This window comes from Sebastes fasciatus, chromosome 13 (assembly GCF_043250625.1).
Source record: "Sebastes fasciatus isolate fSebFas1 chromosome 13, fSebFas1.pri, whole genome shotgun sequence".
In the NCBI taxonomy this organism is placed as follows: domain Eukaryota; kingdom Metazoa; phylum Chordata; class Actinopteri; order Perciformes; family Sebastidae; genus Sebastes; species Sebastes fasciatus.
The window spans coordinates 8,690,971-8,707,245 of NC_133807.1; the positions used below are offsets into that span (position 1 = coordinate 8,690,971).

Genomic DNA, 16,275 nt, shown 5'->3' on the forward strand with positions numbered 1-16,275 from the left:
TAATCCTCCACACCCTCTCTTTCTCTGCAGTCCTCTTCTCTTTATTCACGGGAGTTAGAGGAAGTAGTTGTGCTTCTGTGATATTTTTTTTTGTCGGGATTTCAGTTTAAAAAAAAAATAAATTCACCGTCTGATCTGACTGAATTTAAAAGTGAATTGAAACCATGGTCATTTTTCAGGGCCCGGTTTCACCTACTCATGATATCAGTCAGTTTAACATCACTGGGGGTTTCTGCTTGAAGAATTTCCCACCACTGACGCAGTTTAACTTTAATGAAGAGAGCCTTTCAATTGCGAAAGTGCTCCTTTTGCTGAAATGTTAGTGTTGACGGGTTTTTCTAGGAACTATGATCATTATTTTTAGTCAAAGTTTATTTTGCTTAATTATTTGTTATGTTGTGGCGTCACAATGCCAGATAACTGACTTTACTGACCTTAAAACAATAATAATTCTGTTGATGTTATGATAAGTTGGCCCAGACCCTGCTCATTCTATTTCCTTCCTGCTGTTGGGAAATAGCTGACTAGTCATGTTGCTAATCTCTGACAAGAAAACAGGCTCAACTGTCCAGGTTTAGTTTACTCAGTGCTAATAACACAAAGGATTACCGAATCTAGTGTCACTGCAGGAAGAACACTGACTGCACTTAACTATCTTTCCTCTGGCTCTCTGACATTTGATGTGAACGGGTAAACCAGGGAAGCATTTATTGCTGTTAAAGGAAATGGCCTTGCACAACACAGCACAGAAGTGACATCATTGTTTATTAAACAGCAGCAGTAAATCAGATCCGATTTCAATTAAGTGTCACCCTTTCTCAGAAACAGCCAGTAGACGGTAGATACACAATAATAGGTGATTATGTTAAGTAGTACAGTACTTAACAGACTGTTGCACCATTTGTTTGTTTTGAATGGAGCACTGGAGCATTTCAGTGTATTTTATTCCTCTTTTTACCAGTATGTGAATAATTAAAACTAATACAGTATAAAATGCATCCTCATTTTATCAATCACACCACTATCTCACAAGTTATTTTGTGATTATTGTGTCCCAAAACTCAGGTTGAAAATAGTTTTGTAGAGATTTGTAGTCGTGAACCTTGTTGAGGAGCGATGACCAGGGAAGGTGATTTAGGAAGTAAGAAAGTCTGTTAGGTTTTAATGGTTTTTGCAGGTAATTTGGTTTGTCGAGGTCAAGATTTTATTTGATATGGGGTCATAAGGTTGTATTATTTTATGTGGATAATTGCAGTGATTGGTAAAATGCATGTCATTCTTCTGCATTGTCCATTTTCTTAAGGGACTAGAAATCCCCTTAAGAAAAGCTCCTCAAATAATGCAGGGATTGATTGATTGTGCATTTTTATAATTCAAATTTCTGGCAATTTGTTTCTTAAGTGTTCATCGTTTGAAGATGTGTTACTTCTGCATGTGTTTCACATGAATGATGGTTCAGTGTCACACTGTTTATACTTCATGTTTGTGTTTGCAGGGTGCTAGAGAAGAAAGTCTGCATTTACTGCGGAGATTCTACAAAGTGAGTGTGCACAGTAACACACGCACACGCACACACACACACACACACACACACACACACACACACGCTCTCTCTCTTTAAGATAACCAGACACTTATCTACCCACTGCACACACATATGCACCACTAACCTACATAAATAAGTGCTTCTCTCCCATCTACCCACACATATATACTGTATATAAACACAAAAACAGAAGAAGAAAGGACAAGTTAGGCAACAGCTGGAAACCCACTCAGACAAGCAGACTGACACTGTCCAGCAAATTATATTAATGCAAAATATTTTGCATTCTGCTGATTACTGTAGCACAATGGGATTTCAGTTGACAGTCATACCATGAAAATCTTTTTTTCTGTTCTGGCTGCCCAGACAGAGACAGTTGCTGGGACACAGAAAACAATAATTTAGGGAGAATAATAAAGCAAAAAACAAAAGATTAAAAAGAGCCAGACAAGTAAACCGACGTTCAACCAGTTCTTCGTGAGATGCATGTTAGAACTGAAACTGAATCACAATCTACCCGTTAAGTGTCTTTTGGCTGCTTGTGTTTGAGTGTATCCACTTATTATAACTGAAACCATTTCTCTGAAGGTGCACTAGGTAAAACTGAAAGCGTTCCCTATGTATACTATATAACATCATGTTTAGTCATAGGTGAAATGCTTTCAGTTTCTCTTTGAGTGTCTTTGGATATCAGTTTAGGAATCAGTCACAAGAGTAAAGATCAACCACGTGGATCATCACGGACAAAGAGAGGAGGAAACATGAACTATTTCAGCATATACTCAAAACATAACCACTAACAGAAAGAGGCTTCCTGATGAAGAAATATGGTCATTTCTTAGAAATACTGGTTGCTCTTTTGTTAGCAAACTCTTTGTTAAAACCTGGTACTCTCAGCAGGTTAAGATAAAAGTTTAAAATGGTTTTCAAATCCTGCTTTAACTCATATTTCCTCTCAAACATCTACAGTATACAAAAAATATTGATCCGCATCACAGTGAAACAATATAGCTGCTTTCTCTAGGAAGTGGAAACAACAAGTTTGAATGATCAATCTTATTTAATGAAATGTTTTTTTATTAAAGTATATTTGGGTTAAATAATAAAACTATGATTAATCTGACATGAAACAGGTGAAAACATTGAATGTGTAAATTGGGGAGTAATTAGAATATCTTAAAGGCTTCATAATGTTGATCTTTACTCATTGAATTCATATTTTTTTTTATATCAAACCATATGATTACGATTCCATTTTGCACCGCATTCACCAATACAAGAACACTTTTATAACTGAAGTACTGTGTCACTCAAACAATGAAAATGTTCTTGAATTGATAAACATAGTGGATAATAAATTTGTAAAAGAAAAGAAGGAATTAGCAAAAATATAATTTTAAATGTGAAACATCTGATTTTCTGGTTTATTCATTTGTTATTTGGTTTCATTTTGCCTTGATTAACAACACTTCCAGCTGTGGTAGTTTCCATTTTCACTTGAATGAGTGGAATATTTTAGCTGAGACATGTCAGTGTATGGTTAGATGAACACACTGAGCTGATGATGAGTATATGCGTATCATATAAACATATAAACAATCACTGTCCTAGATGCTTGGACGCTCAACTGTGCATGTCCAACTTATCTTATCTGTCCAGCATTTCCTGTTTTGGTTCACAACATCATTTTGTTGATGGGACGTCATGTACGAATTCCTCTCCCTCTCTCGTAATCATTTATCTGGGTGATATGCTGGAACACGCAGCAGATGAAAAGAATTTGTGCACAGCGCTGGTAGTGTCACGTGTGGAAGAGGAGGGCCTGCGACAGTTTCATATCCCCAGATAAGCAACGGTCCTTGTTCAAAAAGTCACTGGTCTGTTGCGTGCAACGGTGGAAGAATGTGGTAAAACAGCATTATTTATCCTCACAGGAAATACTGATTAGAACGTGTCGTGAGAGTGTGTACACTTCCATATGCTGTGTCTACACTCTGCACCCACAGACTTGAGTCAGCTGGGGATAGGATATTGACATGGAATATGAGTCACATCATATGACCAAGTGGTAAAGAGAACAAAAACATGAATTGGCAAGTAATATTGGGCGCCCCGATAGCTCAGTTGGTAGAGCGGGCGCCCATATAACAAGGCTGAGTCCTAACCGCGGCGGCCCGGGTTCTAATCCGACCTGTGGCCATTTCCGCATTTCGCCCCCTCTCTCTTCGCCCCTGTCTAAACAATGGGTAGCTTGTTAAGTATTATCAGTTTTAACCAAGAATTTATACATGTGTGCTTTAACATTCTTCTTTCTACTGGCACTCATGATTAATGAGAGTAAATAGGTTTACATTTCAAGACCATAATAGGGCATGAATGTGAATAATTACAATATACACTATAATTCCGATATAAGCAAAAATCTGATTTTAGTGGAAATAACTCCTGCAATTGTAAAACATTACAAGGTATCCTTACCCCGATTTCAACTACAAGAACTTCTCCCCAGAACTAGGAACCTTTTGAGGAACTCATTGTGTTTTGACCACAGGGACCAGGGTCTAAATTAAGTTCTGGGGACATGTTAACCCCAAAAAAAGGCCCTGGTCGTGGTACTTTCTGAAAGTACAGGAACTTTCTGGGTGGGGTTTGCAGGGATGACGGGTGCTGAGTGGTAAAACACACACAGGCGCTGCTTCAACTAACATGCTGCTTCATTCATAAAACAAGGAAGTACTCTAGTATCGATTTAGGACGAGGGGAGAGCATTTCTCTTTTTTTTATGACATTAAATGTAAAGTTAGGCTCTGCTCTCGGTTTCCCAACTTATTTTAAAAAAAAGAGAGAAAAAGAGAGAGAGAGATTGCATGAGCAAGCGGAGAGGGCGAGCAGTAGAAGGAGAGAACAAAAAAGTTATTTTCTGAGTGTGTCATGGTGGTTACGTTCTAAAGCACAAATAAAAAACCATCAAACACTCAACAGATCATTTACTGTGGAGACAGATGCTCTTAGTTTAATTTCCCCCCTCCGCATTTCATTCATTACATCCAACATTACATCAGTAAATACTATGCAGCAGTAAATATTGTTGCAGTGAGACAAAAACGTTTATTTTTTAACGTGTCTTTTAAATGAAACAGACGGACACACTGAACTGAAGGCTGCAGAGTGCGTTTACCGCAGTGACTACCAGCAGCCCTCGTCCCATGTCATGTTGCTTTTTCAAACGTCAGCTGACTAATTTAACCTGATCTTTGCAGGTCTTTAGACCGCTATGGAAACCCAGACAACAGAGGGCTTAAGTAACTTTTTAGCTCCTTGAAAAGTAGTCCCGGGACTTAAATTACATGGAACTTCTTGGTGGACACCCGACTATAGTGGCCTAGGGGACCATATCTCAATTTCCATGTTTCGTCTCTGTATCTCTACTCTCATTATCAAATAACAAAAATCTATGCACCAACATAAAAACATTCCAGTTTGGCTTACAATATAGAACCGTGTGTAAATGGGGTTTTTAGCAGTGGCTGCTTTGACACTGTTCCAGGATGAGGCCAAAACAAGAAAATGAGTAGAGGAGTGGGTATGCATGCATGATAAGTAAGATGTGTTTATAATTCAGAACAATGTGTACATAGAGCTGTATAATTAGACACAAAAGATGCATTGGCATATTTCTGCTTTTATGCATATATACAGATTTGTATTGTGTGATTGCATTTGACATTTTTACAGCTGACCTTTCACTGAGTTTAGTCCACACATTATCTGCCTTGTTTTTAACTAGCTTCCATTTTTATCATGTCATCACAGGGCGAGGAGATCTTTCTGGACATGTTTGAGGACGAATACAGGAGCATGACGGTTAGTCGGCCTTCATTTGATAAGACATTTGTTTTGTGGGTTTTTGTGTGTGTGGGTGCTGTACGTGGGCTTGTCTGTACTCACGCACGTGTGTATGTTGCAGAGTAAACCGCTGAATGTGGAGTATCTAATGATGGACGCCTCAGTGCTGCTGCCACCCACCGGTACCCCTCTGACTGGCATCGACTTTGTCAAGAGACTGCCCTGTGGAGACGTGGAGAAGACACACAGGGTACTTGAGCTCAGTCCACATCGCACTTGAGTTTGAAATGAATGTCTCTCAAATACAACAAGTTGTTAGATTCCTGGGAAGTCAGGTCTTATAGTTGAAATATGCGTTTCCTCGTGAGGCCTAGGGGCACTTTACGTAAATATAGGTGACACTTTTAAATACCCGTGTAATTATACTGTAACACATGTATGTACCTCATGTTACATTCTTTTGATTTTGTGTTTCGTAACCATGCCGCAAGCAAACGCCACCACAATGGCAGCACTCCAAAGCTCAGATGAAAGATAACATGGATTAGCCTGATTCTGACAGCGATAAAAACATTGTATGATTTATGCACCTATTGTTCTCTAATAGGATTTTATGGAGCGCTGCCATTCTTAAGTTCTTTTTATTGGTTTGTGGTAACTTTCAGTCGCGGTCGATTTTAACATGACACCTCTTAACTGTTTGTGTTTGTGTCCTCTCCGCTCTCCGCACAGGCGATCCGAGTGTTCTTCATGTTGCGGTCCTTATCGCTTCAGCTTCAGGGAGAACCTGAGACACAGCTGCCTCTGACCAGACCTGAAGACCTTATCAAGACAGACGACGTCTTAGACCTCAGTAAGACACACACACACAGAGAAACAGAGGCATACTGCGTACTTTACAAAACCCAGACCACATGCTACAGGACAGCTGACGTTCTTATATTCATCATTTTTAGACTTTTGGGAGTCAAACTTCAGGGTGGGACACCATAAAAGACTAAATTAAGTCTAATTATTGCAATAAAGGTATAACAGAAGAAGGTCAAAGAAAGAAAATTACAGACATTTGCCTCTTTAACTGCAAGAACAGGAGAAAACAATTTACAATTTCCCCAAGTAAACCTCCATCAATCTACTATACTGCATAAATGTCTGACACACATCAGTAGTTCTCTCTCTGCAAAAGACGGCATTAGCTCTACAACACAGACGTGTGAGTGCAGTCTTCACAATACCCGGACACATGCATATGCAAACATTCACAACCACAACGTCAGAGACGAGCATACTGACACATTCACAACAAGTATGTATGCGCGCAGCTTCCCACACACTGAGATAACCTGAACAGTCTTCTCTTACTGTACACAGGTGTGTAGATGATGTTATGGAAACTAGCATGCGGTTAGCTCTGCCTTGCAGGATATCACAAGTACTACACAGTAATGTGAACAGGACTGATGACAATGTCACACACACACTCTGTGCACAATCTCTGAAAATCTGTACATCTTTTTTTTTTGCTGACATTTGCATGCATGCGTTTTTAGTACCAAAGTTGTGACTACATTTAACAATACAAATAAATATGTGAATTTTGGCCAGCACGACCTTATAGCACTTCTCCGTAACTAAAAGTAGGCTGCAACTCAGCTACTTACTAAGAGTTGTTGTTGAAGTTTGTGTGCTTAAAAGGTCATTTTAGAATCAGTGTTTCTCACATATGGGCCGGACGTAGACGGCAACCTCTGGTTCTGAAAAGTGAAGCCAATGCTGAAGTGCCTTAAATTTGCATTCTTTCTAATAGCCAGCGGGAGGTGACTCCTCTGGTTTTTGGTCGACTAAAAATATCTTATTCAGCGTTCAGTTGTACTTAGCTCCACCCTCTCGTGTCACTTCTGGTTGCAAATGACAGCCAATATGCCAAAATCGAGACTTCAAAACGGCAGTCCACAAACCAATGGGTGACGTCACGGTGACTACGTCCACTTCTTATATAAAGTCTATGGCTGTACTAGGGTTGCTCGCCCAAGTATATATTGGGTATACAGTCTATAAAATTGCAAAACTGTTGCTTTGAGGGACAGTATGGAAACAGGTTGGGAGAGAAAGGAAGCTAGAGGTAACAACAAACACAACCACAACAATTACCAGTATGATTAAAGATGTATAACTATATAAATGAAAGTAGAAAAAAAGGACAAAAACAAAAAGGACAGTCATATTTCCTGAGTTTAACCTTAACTGTCATCAGGAGCTGTTATTTCCCAACATCTCTCCCTGCTCCTTCAGGAATAACATGGCATAGTCATGGACAATGTCAATGTCAGGCAAAGCCAAATGACAGAACACTGTTTCTCTGCTAATGTTTGCCTTTTTATCAGTTTAAAAAAACTCAATTTACACACAGTTACCAGTTTATTAGGAACAGCTGTACAACTAACTTCAATCCAGTACAGATGCCCTGGTTTTCCAACTCTTGAAATAGTATGAATGCTGAGAAAATAAAATGACATTAAGCAGGATGATGTAGAGCAGCAGCAAAAATGTTTTGCAGCCTGCAGTCTTGCACTTTTCATCTTCTAATCTTCAGGAGACCTAAACTGAGGTTTTGTGTCTACAAGATCTCTACTGGCTTTGAGAGAATATAATCAGAACTGCTCTTTGATCGTTTACTGGGAACTGAGTGTTATGCTACAAACCATCTCAAAATAATCACCATCAAATATTAAGATAACATTTTCTAGGAACACATGAAGGACGTACAAACGGCTGCACATAATAACGCTGTCATAACACTGTTCCCCTTAGTTATTGTGTAATTCAGCCGAATTCTGTGGACCCACCAAGAGCAGCCACACTGTCTTCAGGTTAGTCTCTGAATAAGTGGGCATATACTGTAGATAAAGGATATCCAGGGGTAGTTGACATGTTTGACACATTTATATTACTGTTTATAGTATGTTTATTATTGCCCTGTGCAACTTAATCATTTCAATATCACTAAAAGAATCACAATGACAGAATAGATTATATATACTATCTGACTCATGGCTCTCACTCTGAGAGTTGAAGAGCAGACAGGAAGGCCATCTCTCTTCTTTGAAATGAGCCTATTCCCTTTTTTTATTTTAAGTTTATTTTGATAAGCAGATCATCTCAGAAAGAAAGTAAGGTTCCGCACAAATTCCCCAGTACGTCATATACTGTAGTATCTATATTAGGTTTATCTTATGATGCAAGCAAAGAAAGTCTCTTTTTCCTCTATCTGTTTGCTTTTCCTCTTTCACACTTTCTTCGCACCATCTCTTCTGGTCTGTACACATCAGTAGCAACGATTGTAAGGGTGAATATTTAAGAAAATTACACACTTTTTGTGAAAGATAATATCACCTGCACCACTGTACAAGTAACCAAGTTGGTTTTCTTTTCACCCACAATATATACACGTAATCTTATGTGTGATTTCAAATGATTGAAATGGTGGTAGGAGTAGTATTAATATCACTTCTTAGAATTGTACACAAAGAGAAGAGTTCATTGTAAATTCCACTGGGGCGTCTACCTAGCAGCGATGACTGTACCGTCTGTGGCAAATCTGGGTAGTCATGGCCTTTCAGGGTTATCATATCATCTGTGATGACTGAGCTGCAGTTTCGGTACTTTTTGGAAACGACATTTGCTGAACGATAAAAGATTTAAAACCTGACAGAAGTGGCCTGATAAATGGATCAAACAAATGACAGAAAGCTTCTCAGTATCTGAATGTCTTCAGAATGTCTTCAGATACTGAGATGCTTTCTGTAGATGTGTCGTGGTTGTGTTGCCATTTGTTTTCTACATCAGAATATTATATCATATATGATTTTTTTATTCATATGTGTCTTCAGATGACATGAAACAGTCATAAATAGCTGTGATCAATAACTGACCTAGTTTTAATTCTTGAAAGTTGTTTTGTGGTGAAAGGTCAACTTTCATGAGTCCTATTTTATCTCCCCAAGCCCTGGTGATGGAAACAAACCTAATTCGAAGTTCCCTCTTTTGGGAGGGGGGGTGGGTATCTCAAAAAAATCATCTTGACTAATAGATGGAAACATACCTATTGAAACCAGATGTCTTCCTGCAGCTTTACTTTCAAATCTTAATTCAGTGGTTGAAACTGTGACTGTTTTCATAAACCATAATGTCTGTAAAAGAGTTTAAGATCATATATCATATCTATCATATCAGGTGAGAAATTACTTCCAGTAATCTTGCCAGTCACTCGATAAGATCATTTTAAATAATCTTTTTTCAGTAATTATGATTATATGTCTGGCATTTAACTCTACCTATGTATATTTTTTTTTTAAAACCCACATTGGGTTCACTCCTTTGTTCCTTTTTCTTTTTTACTAAGTCACTGTCACTTCTATTTAAGCAGGATGGTTGACTAAGAACACACTCTTACAGAGTAATTGTGAAGAGAGGGAGGGTTTTTTTCCTCATGGGTTGGGGGATTTAAAGCTGCAACTTTCCACCCACAATTTCCTTTTTCTGACCATTATGCTGCCACCGCCTCCATTTCACCACATCCCCGGGTAGCTGTTGAATCACAGAACATTTGCTAAAGTCTCTACCTGTACATTGTGTCATTGGAGAAGTAGCCTTGATGGTTTCAGAGATGGTCTTGTAAGTGGAAGGTCGTGTTGCATGCCCATCAACGGAAACTGTACCGAAAGTGTGCTTAAAGAAGTGTACCTACTCCTGACCACATACATGTGTGAATCACAGGAGCATGCAAAGACACTAGTCGATGACGATGAGTCACGAATTGGCACAATTGTTCGAGAAGTCACTTTTTAAGAATGTGACGATACTGATATTATGTGTGATATATTTCTGATGAACGTGCCCAAGTGTGACCAGGTTTCTCTTGAAGATGAAATGCTGAAGAGACCTGAAGCTTAGAACTCAGTCACGTGTTTTTTTGGTGGGGGTTTTTCTCTCATACCAGTGAATACAGTGCCTCCATTGTCTACCTTCAGCAATGTTTGTGCAACCTGGCAGGTTATAGTTAGGTTATGTTGGGAATACTTGCTGGGACAGGGAGTGTTTAACACATACAGACAGTTGAGGCTGGCAGCGGTTCTCACTTGACTGACGTCTGGTGCTTTTTACTGATCAGCTTAAGTCATAACTTGCTCAATGGTACTTTGGTTGTAGTTTTAAAAAAAAAAAAAGGGAGAACAGAGGGTGTCTTTCTTCTTAACCAAATTTATGATGAACTCAGAAGAACGTATGCAATAAAGAGCATCCGCAACACATTTCCTGAATGATTAGTGATGTAAACCTTGCAAAACTGGCCTGAAAAATGTAACCCATGACAGCCATATGCCTTCAGTCACTGAAACACCAGCTGTGTTTCCATTCACATATTTTAATGCACATTTTAAGTACTGCATTAGAAAAGCTGCATGGAAACGGCAAAATTTGATAAAACTTCCTCAATTGCGGAAAAAAAACGTTTACGCTCGCTTGAACTGTTTTTTTGCCTTTATCGAAAGAGAGTTGATGCGCTAGGTTATGGAAATGCCTTCGCCGAATCAATTCTGACGTAGCGAACATTTAACTGATCAGCTGTTTACGCTGACGGTGTCTTCTCGGATATTCCCATAACGTGCGAATGCTTGTCTTTGTCTCCGGACAATATGAAACATGTCCAATATTAGCTGACATGAAAGAACAATTAAAACTTTTCTATCGTAGATGGTTAGATGGCCAAGCCGACTTGCTTTGTTTCTGGTTCGTAGCCTCTCCTTCTTCTACTCTGTTCATTGGCAGATTACAGTCATGCGTAGCCTATAGCACCAACTTCTGACCAAACTACCCAGTAGCCGAGTTCATTCGCTCCAAACCAGTTCGATGGAAACGCACCTAATTTTTTTTGCGACATTTCAGAAATTCGCTTAAAATTTGGCTGATAATTGCATAGAAACACGCCTAATGTCTGCCAATGTCTCCTGTGAGGGGGGAAGGAATCTCCATTGAATAATACATGGAAACATACTTGACACCAAATGTTTCATAGTGAGGTGCTTCCCTGCAATTTGTCTGTTTGGTGTGAAAGTACTTTCAAAACAAATCCGGTGGTTGAAACCGTCACTGTTTCAATGAGCCCAAAAACATTACTGGATAGAGACGACTAGTCGTCTATGAAATTTTAAAAATTTGACCCACCCCCACCCTACGTAGTCAGAAGTTTACTAGATGTTGGGGGTGGGAGTTTTTTTTTTCGCAGCTGGTCAGGGGATTCAAGCTGTCAAACTTCCCCTAATGTCTCTGACCATTTTGCTGTTTAAAGTAAATCGGGGACTACCTCTCCAGCTGCAGGTGCTTTTCCCTTGTCACTGTTTCAGTGGGTAAAGTCAAGTTCCTGGTAACCCCCGTTGATCTTTTAATATTGGTAAGAGAGAAAGTCGTATAACCAGAAGGCCACGTGTGCTTTAAATGACTAGTCACCAGTTGATCAACAGCTGTGTTCCTCTAGAGCCAGTGATGGAATGTAACTAAGTATATTTAAGTACTGTACTTAAGTACAATTTTGAGGTACTTGTACTTTACTTGAGTATTTCCATTTTATGGTACTTTCTACTTCTCCTCCACTGCATTTCAGAAGGAGATATTGTACTTTTTTTCTCCTCTACATTCATTTAAAAATGTTAGTTTCTTTGCAAATTTAGATTGTCTATACAAAATAAAAGTAAACTAATAGGTTATACTATATTATTGTAGGTTAAGCCACCCAGCAGTATAAAGTGTTATTAAAATTGACTGCAACATTAAACTGAAATGGGCCATTCTGCATAATGAGTACTTTTACTTTTGATACTTTAAGTATATTTTGATGCTAATACTTTTGTACTTTTAAGTAAGTACGATTTTGAACGCAGGACTTTTATTTGTAGAGTATTTTTACACTGTAGTATTGATACTTTTACTCAAGTAAAAGATCTGAATACTTGTTCCACCCCTGCCCAGAGCAAACATACTACTGTACTTAAATGAACAACTTGTGTTGTTCTCAATTTCACATGTATAACATTAGTCACGTATCGGTTTAAGGATGACTTGGTCAGGATTCTTGAGAATAGAAATTGAGGAAGCAGAGAGCATGAATACTATAACGTGGAAGGGACATGATGAGTGAGACTCTGCAAGAGGAGGAGGAGGAGCTCATCGGGGGGGCTGTACGTCAGTGCGGTGTTACCAGGTTACATTTAGAGCCAGTGACAGTGGTGGTGGGTGATATTAAAAACAAAACTAGTCGTGTCAAATCAGGTCATCATCAGTTCGCTTTGTCAGTAGGTGTTATGGTAAACTGAAGGTGTGGGCTCATCATTTCTTCATCGTCCTGCTAGACATGTGGGAGAAAGTCTTGTCTGGCCTTTAAGTGTGTGTAGCAGTCTATCTGTTGTGACCAACTGTGTGCGTCTGTATAGATGTCTGTACTGAACAGCTGAGTGGACACAACAGCTGAACTGTAAAACACAGTTTATACCTTTAGTTGGTAAACAGCTGAATAATCAGTGTTTTAGTAGTAAGACTCATTTCAGGAAGCAAGTGGCAACATATTTCTAAAGAAGATGAATCATTGTTTGGTCTTAATTACATTGGTAATATAAAACAGAAGTCAGCTGTGAAAGCCACAGTGTCCTCCTTTTATGTGGTTTGGCATTAGTGATTAAGTATGTTCCAGTGAAATAACCATTAACTGCGTTTGTGTCTTCAGTGTAACGTTTTAGCAAGTGATCATCTGACAACTTGTGTTTGTTGAAGCTTCATTGTTTTAATCAGCGACCTTTGGCATAAAAAAATCTTTAATCTAAATTCTGTTGTACAATAAGAAAGTGATGGTCAGACTCAGCTGTACTTTGTGTTTAGTGCTTGATGTGGAAAACTTGTACTTCACTACGATGACTAATAGAACAAACTCGATGAGCATCAGTTGTCCTGACTTGAATATATAAGTTCATAATGCAAATCTGACGCCAGAGATCTTGGTACAGCATGTATGCATGGACACAGACACATCAAAAACTTCAAGTAACATTACATCCGTCCAGCTTTATACAATATATCCCACGTCATACAGAATCATGTATAATCACCCCACCAGAGAGGAGGCAAAACAATGTTGTGTAACCATTGGTCCAGACTATTTATCATAGAAGTTGGGAACATCATCAAGGTCCTCATCTTATCTCAACCTCCAGACACTCAGAGATTCCTCACATGAAGTATGCCAAGTGTGAAGGACTCTTAAAATACCAAACCATGACGTTGTGTAAACCATACATTTCTTCATGTCTATGACATTTCTTCCACAGTGCTAAATGACAAATGTTGGCATCATAGACTAAATATAAGAAGTGGATGTAGTCACCATGACGTCACCCATTGGTTTGTTGACTGCTGTTTTGAAGCCTCGAGTTTGGCATTTTGGCCGTCGCCGTCTTGAACCAGAAGTGACACGAGAGGGTGGAGCGAAGTACAACTGAACGCTGAATAAGACGTTTTTAGGTGACCAAGAAGGTTATAATTAACTTACTGAAAGCACACTGTGAAAGAGTTAAAGTTGTAAAACACAGACAACTCCCAGACCGGACAACGCCGTGGTAACGACCTGTCAATCACAAGGTAGCCCCGCCCTAGCCTAGAGCATACCCTGCTTTATGGTCTATTTGACTCTAAATGGGACCATAATTTACTAAATGAACATCATGCTGTATTGAAGAAGACTTGAAACTAGCGATTGAGACCATAAACTCATGTTTACATTGTTTACTGAGGTAATAAATCAAGTGAGATGTAGGCTCATTTTCTCATAGACTTCTATACAATCAGACTTCTTTTTGCAACCAGAGGAGTCGCCCCCTGCTGGCTATTAGAAATAATGCAAGTTTAAGGCACTTCAGCATTGGCTTCACTTTTCAGACCCGGAGTTGCCCCCTGGTTAGCATGCTAATACAGTAAACAAAGATGGAGAAAAATCATAACCGCTTAACATTGGCATATTAACGTTGTTATTGTGAGTGTTAGCATGCTAATGTTAGCTTTCCGCTCAAGGCAGGATAGGCCTGGGCCTGCAGAAAACTATTTTACATTCCTTACATTACTGACTGTAATTATTTTAACTGTGAGCAGATCATTCCTGTCCTAACTGTAGACTCATCTTGTTTTCTTGTGTAGACAATATATTTCATATGTTTTGAGTGCAGAACGTTGGTCCTAACAGGTGATGTTGTATTTGGTAAAGATCACAGACAGAACCTGAGGCGCCTATTCAGCCATACCTTGAGTTACATTGCACTAATTTACCGTCATGTCCGTTCATCTTTTTCAGATAACAGTGACCTAATAGCCTGTATGGTGGTCAGTAAAGATGGCGGCCAGGCCCAGAGGTTCCTCGCTGTCGATGTGTACCAGATGAGTCTGGTCGAACCAGAAACCAAACGCCTCGGATGGGGTGTAGTCAAGTTCGCCGGCCTTCTGCAGGTAAGAGCAAAGTAGCCATGTCTGTGTGGATGTGGCTTTGTGCTTAAGTGTGACTGAAATGTTCAGTCATTAAAACCATTGATTTGTGTGTTCCTCCTTTTTATTCTATTTTATTTTTAAACTACCCCTCTACTTTATACATACTGTATATACTTTTTTTTTGTTTTAATGTACTTTCTCTGTTTTAATCGCCAATTCATCCAGTCTCCACTGTTACTCACTCAATGTATCATTTCAATTTACAGCTCATTTACACCTATTATTGTGTCTTTTTTATTCTTTGTCCCAGTTATTTTTTCTGTCTCATAGTTTTCTTCATTCCCCCCCTCACACTGCCACCAATTAGTCCTTCCCGTTTCTCTTCTTCATTCAGCAGATGTTGATTTGTTGTTGCATGAGCCCTTCATATCATTTTTCGCTGGAGAAATGCTAGAACTATATCATGAGAGAGCATACAGTAACATACTTTACTGTCACTTCTGGGTATATTGATGAGTATCAGCATGTTTAGACATGCTGCAGATAAGTTGAGGAGATATTGCATTTCATTTCTCTCAAGAAATTGTGGGCTATGAATTGCAAAATATGTACGTGCTGGTGTAAAACGGATATATTACCATGTGTTTCCTGCATATTTTGAATCTATGACCTAATATTTCCTTCCTTTTTCTGCTTTATGAATAACAACATTTGTGTCCCGTTCATCTGTCTCTCAACTCACTTTCCATCCATTTGTATGTCTTTCTATTCTCCTCAAATTATATCTCCAATTTCTTTCTGCGTTTGTTCTTTCTTGTTTTTGTCCGCTGTTTCTTATTGTCTTTTCCTTTTCATTCCCACTTTCTGCATTTCCTTTCTTTACCTCTTTACATCTCTCTCTTGCTGTTTAATCTCTCTAACTTTGTCGCCCACTCTTTATTTCCCCTCCCTCCCTCCCTCCCTGTTTCAACAGGACATGCAGGTGTCTGGCGTTGAGGACGACAGCAGAGCGCTGAACATCGTCATCCACAAGCCCAGCTCCAACCCCCACGCCAAGCCCCTGCCCATCCTGCAGGCCAACTTCATCTTTGCTGACCACATTCGCTGCATCATTGCGAAGCAGAGGCTGGCCAAGGGTCGCATCCAGGCCCGACGCATGAAGATGCAGAGGATTGCAGGTGAATCAATACAAAGCCTTTTAAGGCCAAAACGACCCTTTCCTCTTTGCACAGGACAGCAGAGCGGCTGCCTGTTTTCACACAGAGGCTGAAAGTGCTTCTTTGAAAGAAGAGTACAGTGGATTTTACAAGAAATCACGAGATGTTGACATGAAAGCAACGAGTGAAAATAAAACTCTTAAAAAC

General features: G+C 39.3%; 1 protein-coding gene across 4 annotated transcripts in view; it reads left to right on the forward strand.

Moving 5' to 3' along the window:
• Positions 1–16,275, forward strand: part of clec16a (C-type lectin domain containing 16A) — a 49,061-nt gene that overhangs the window by 24,631 nt on the left and 8,155 nt on the right. For all 4 annotated transcript variants that reach the window (XM_074655249.1, XM_074655248.1, XM_074655250.1 and 1 more), the window contains 6 exons: positions 1,496–1,540; positions 5,360–5,410; positions 5,514–5,642; positions 6,125–6,245; positions 14,781–14,932; positions 15,885–16,089. In XM_074655249.1, coding sequence (XP_074511350.1) covers positions 1,496–1,540; positions 5,360–5,410; positions 5,514–5,642; positions 6,125–6,245; positions 14,781–14,932; positions 15,885–16,089 — 703 coding nt within the window. The remainder of the gene's footprint in view (positions 1–1,495; positions 1,541–5,359; positions 5,411–5,513; positions 5,643–6,124; positions 6,246–14,780; positions 14,933–15,884; positions 16,090–16,275) is intronic.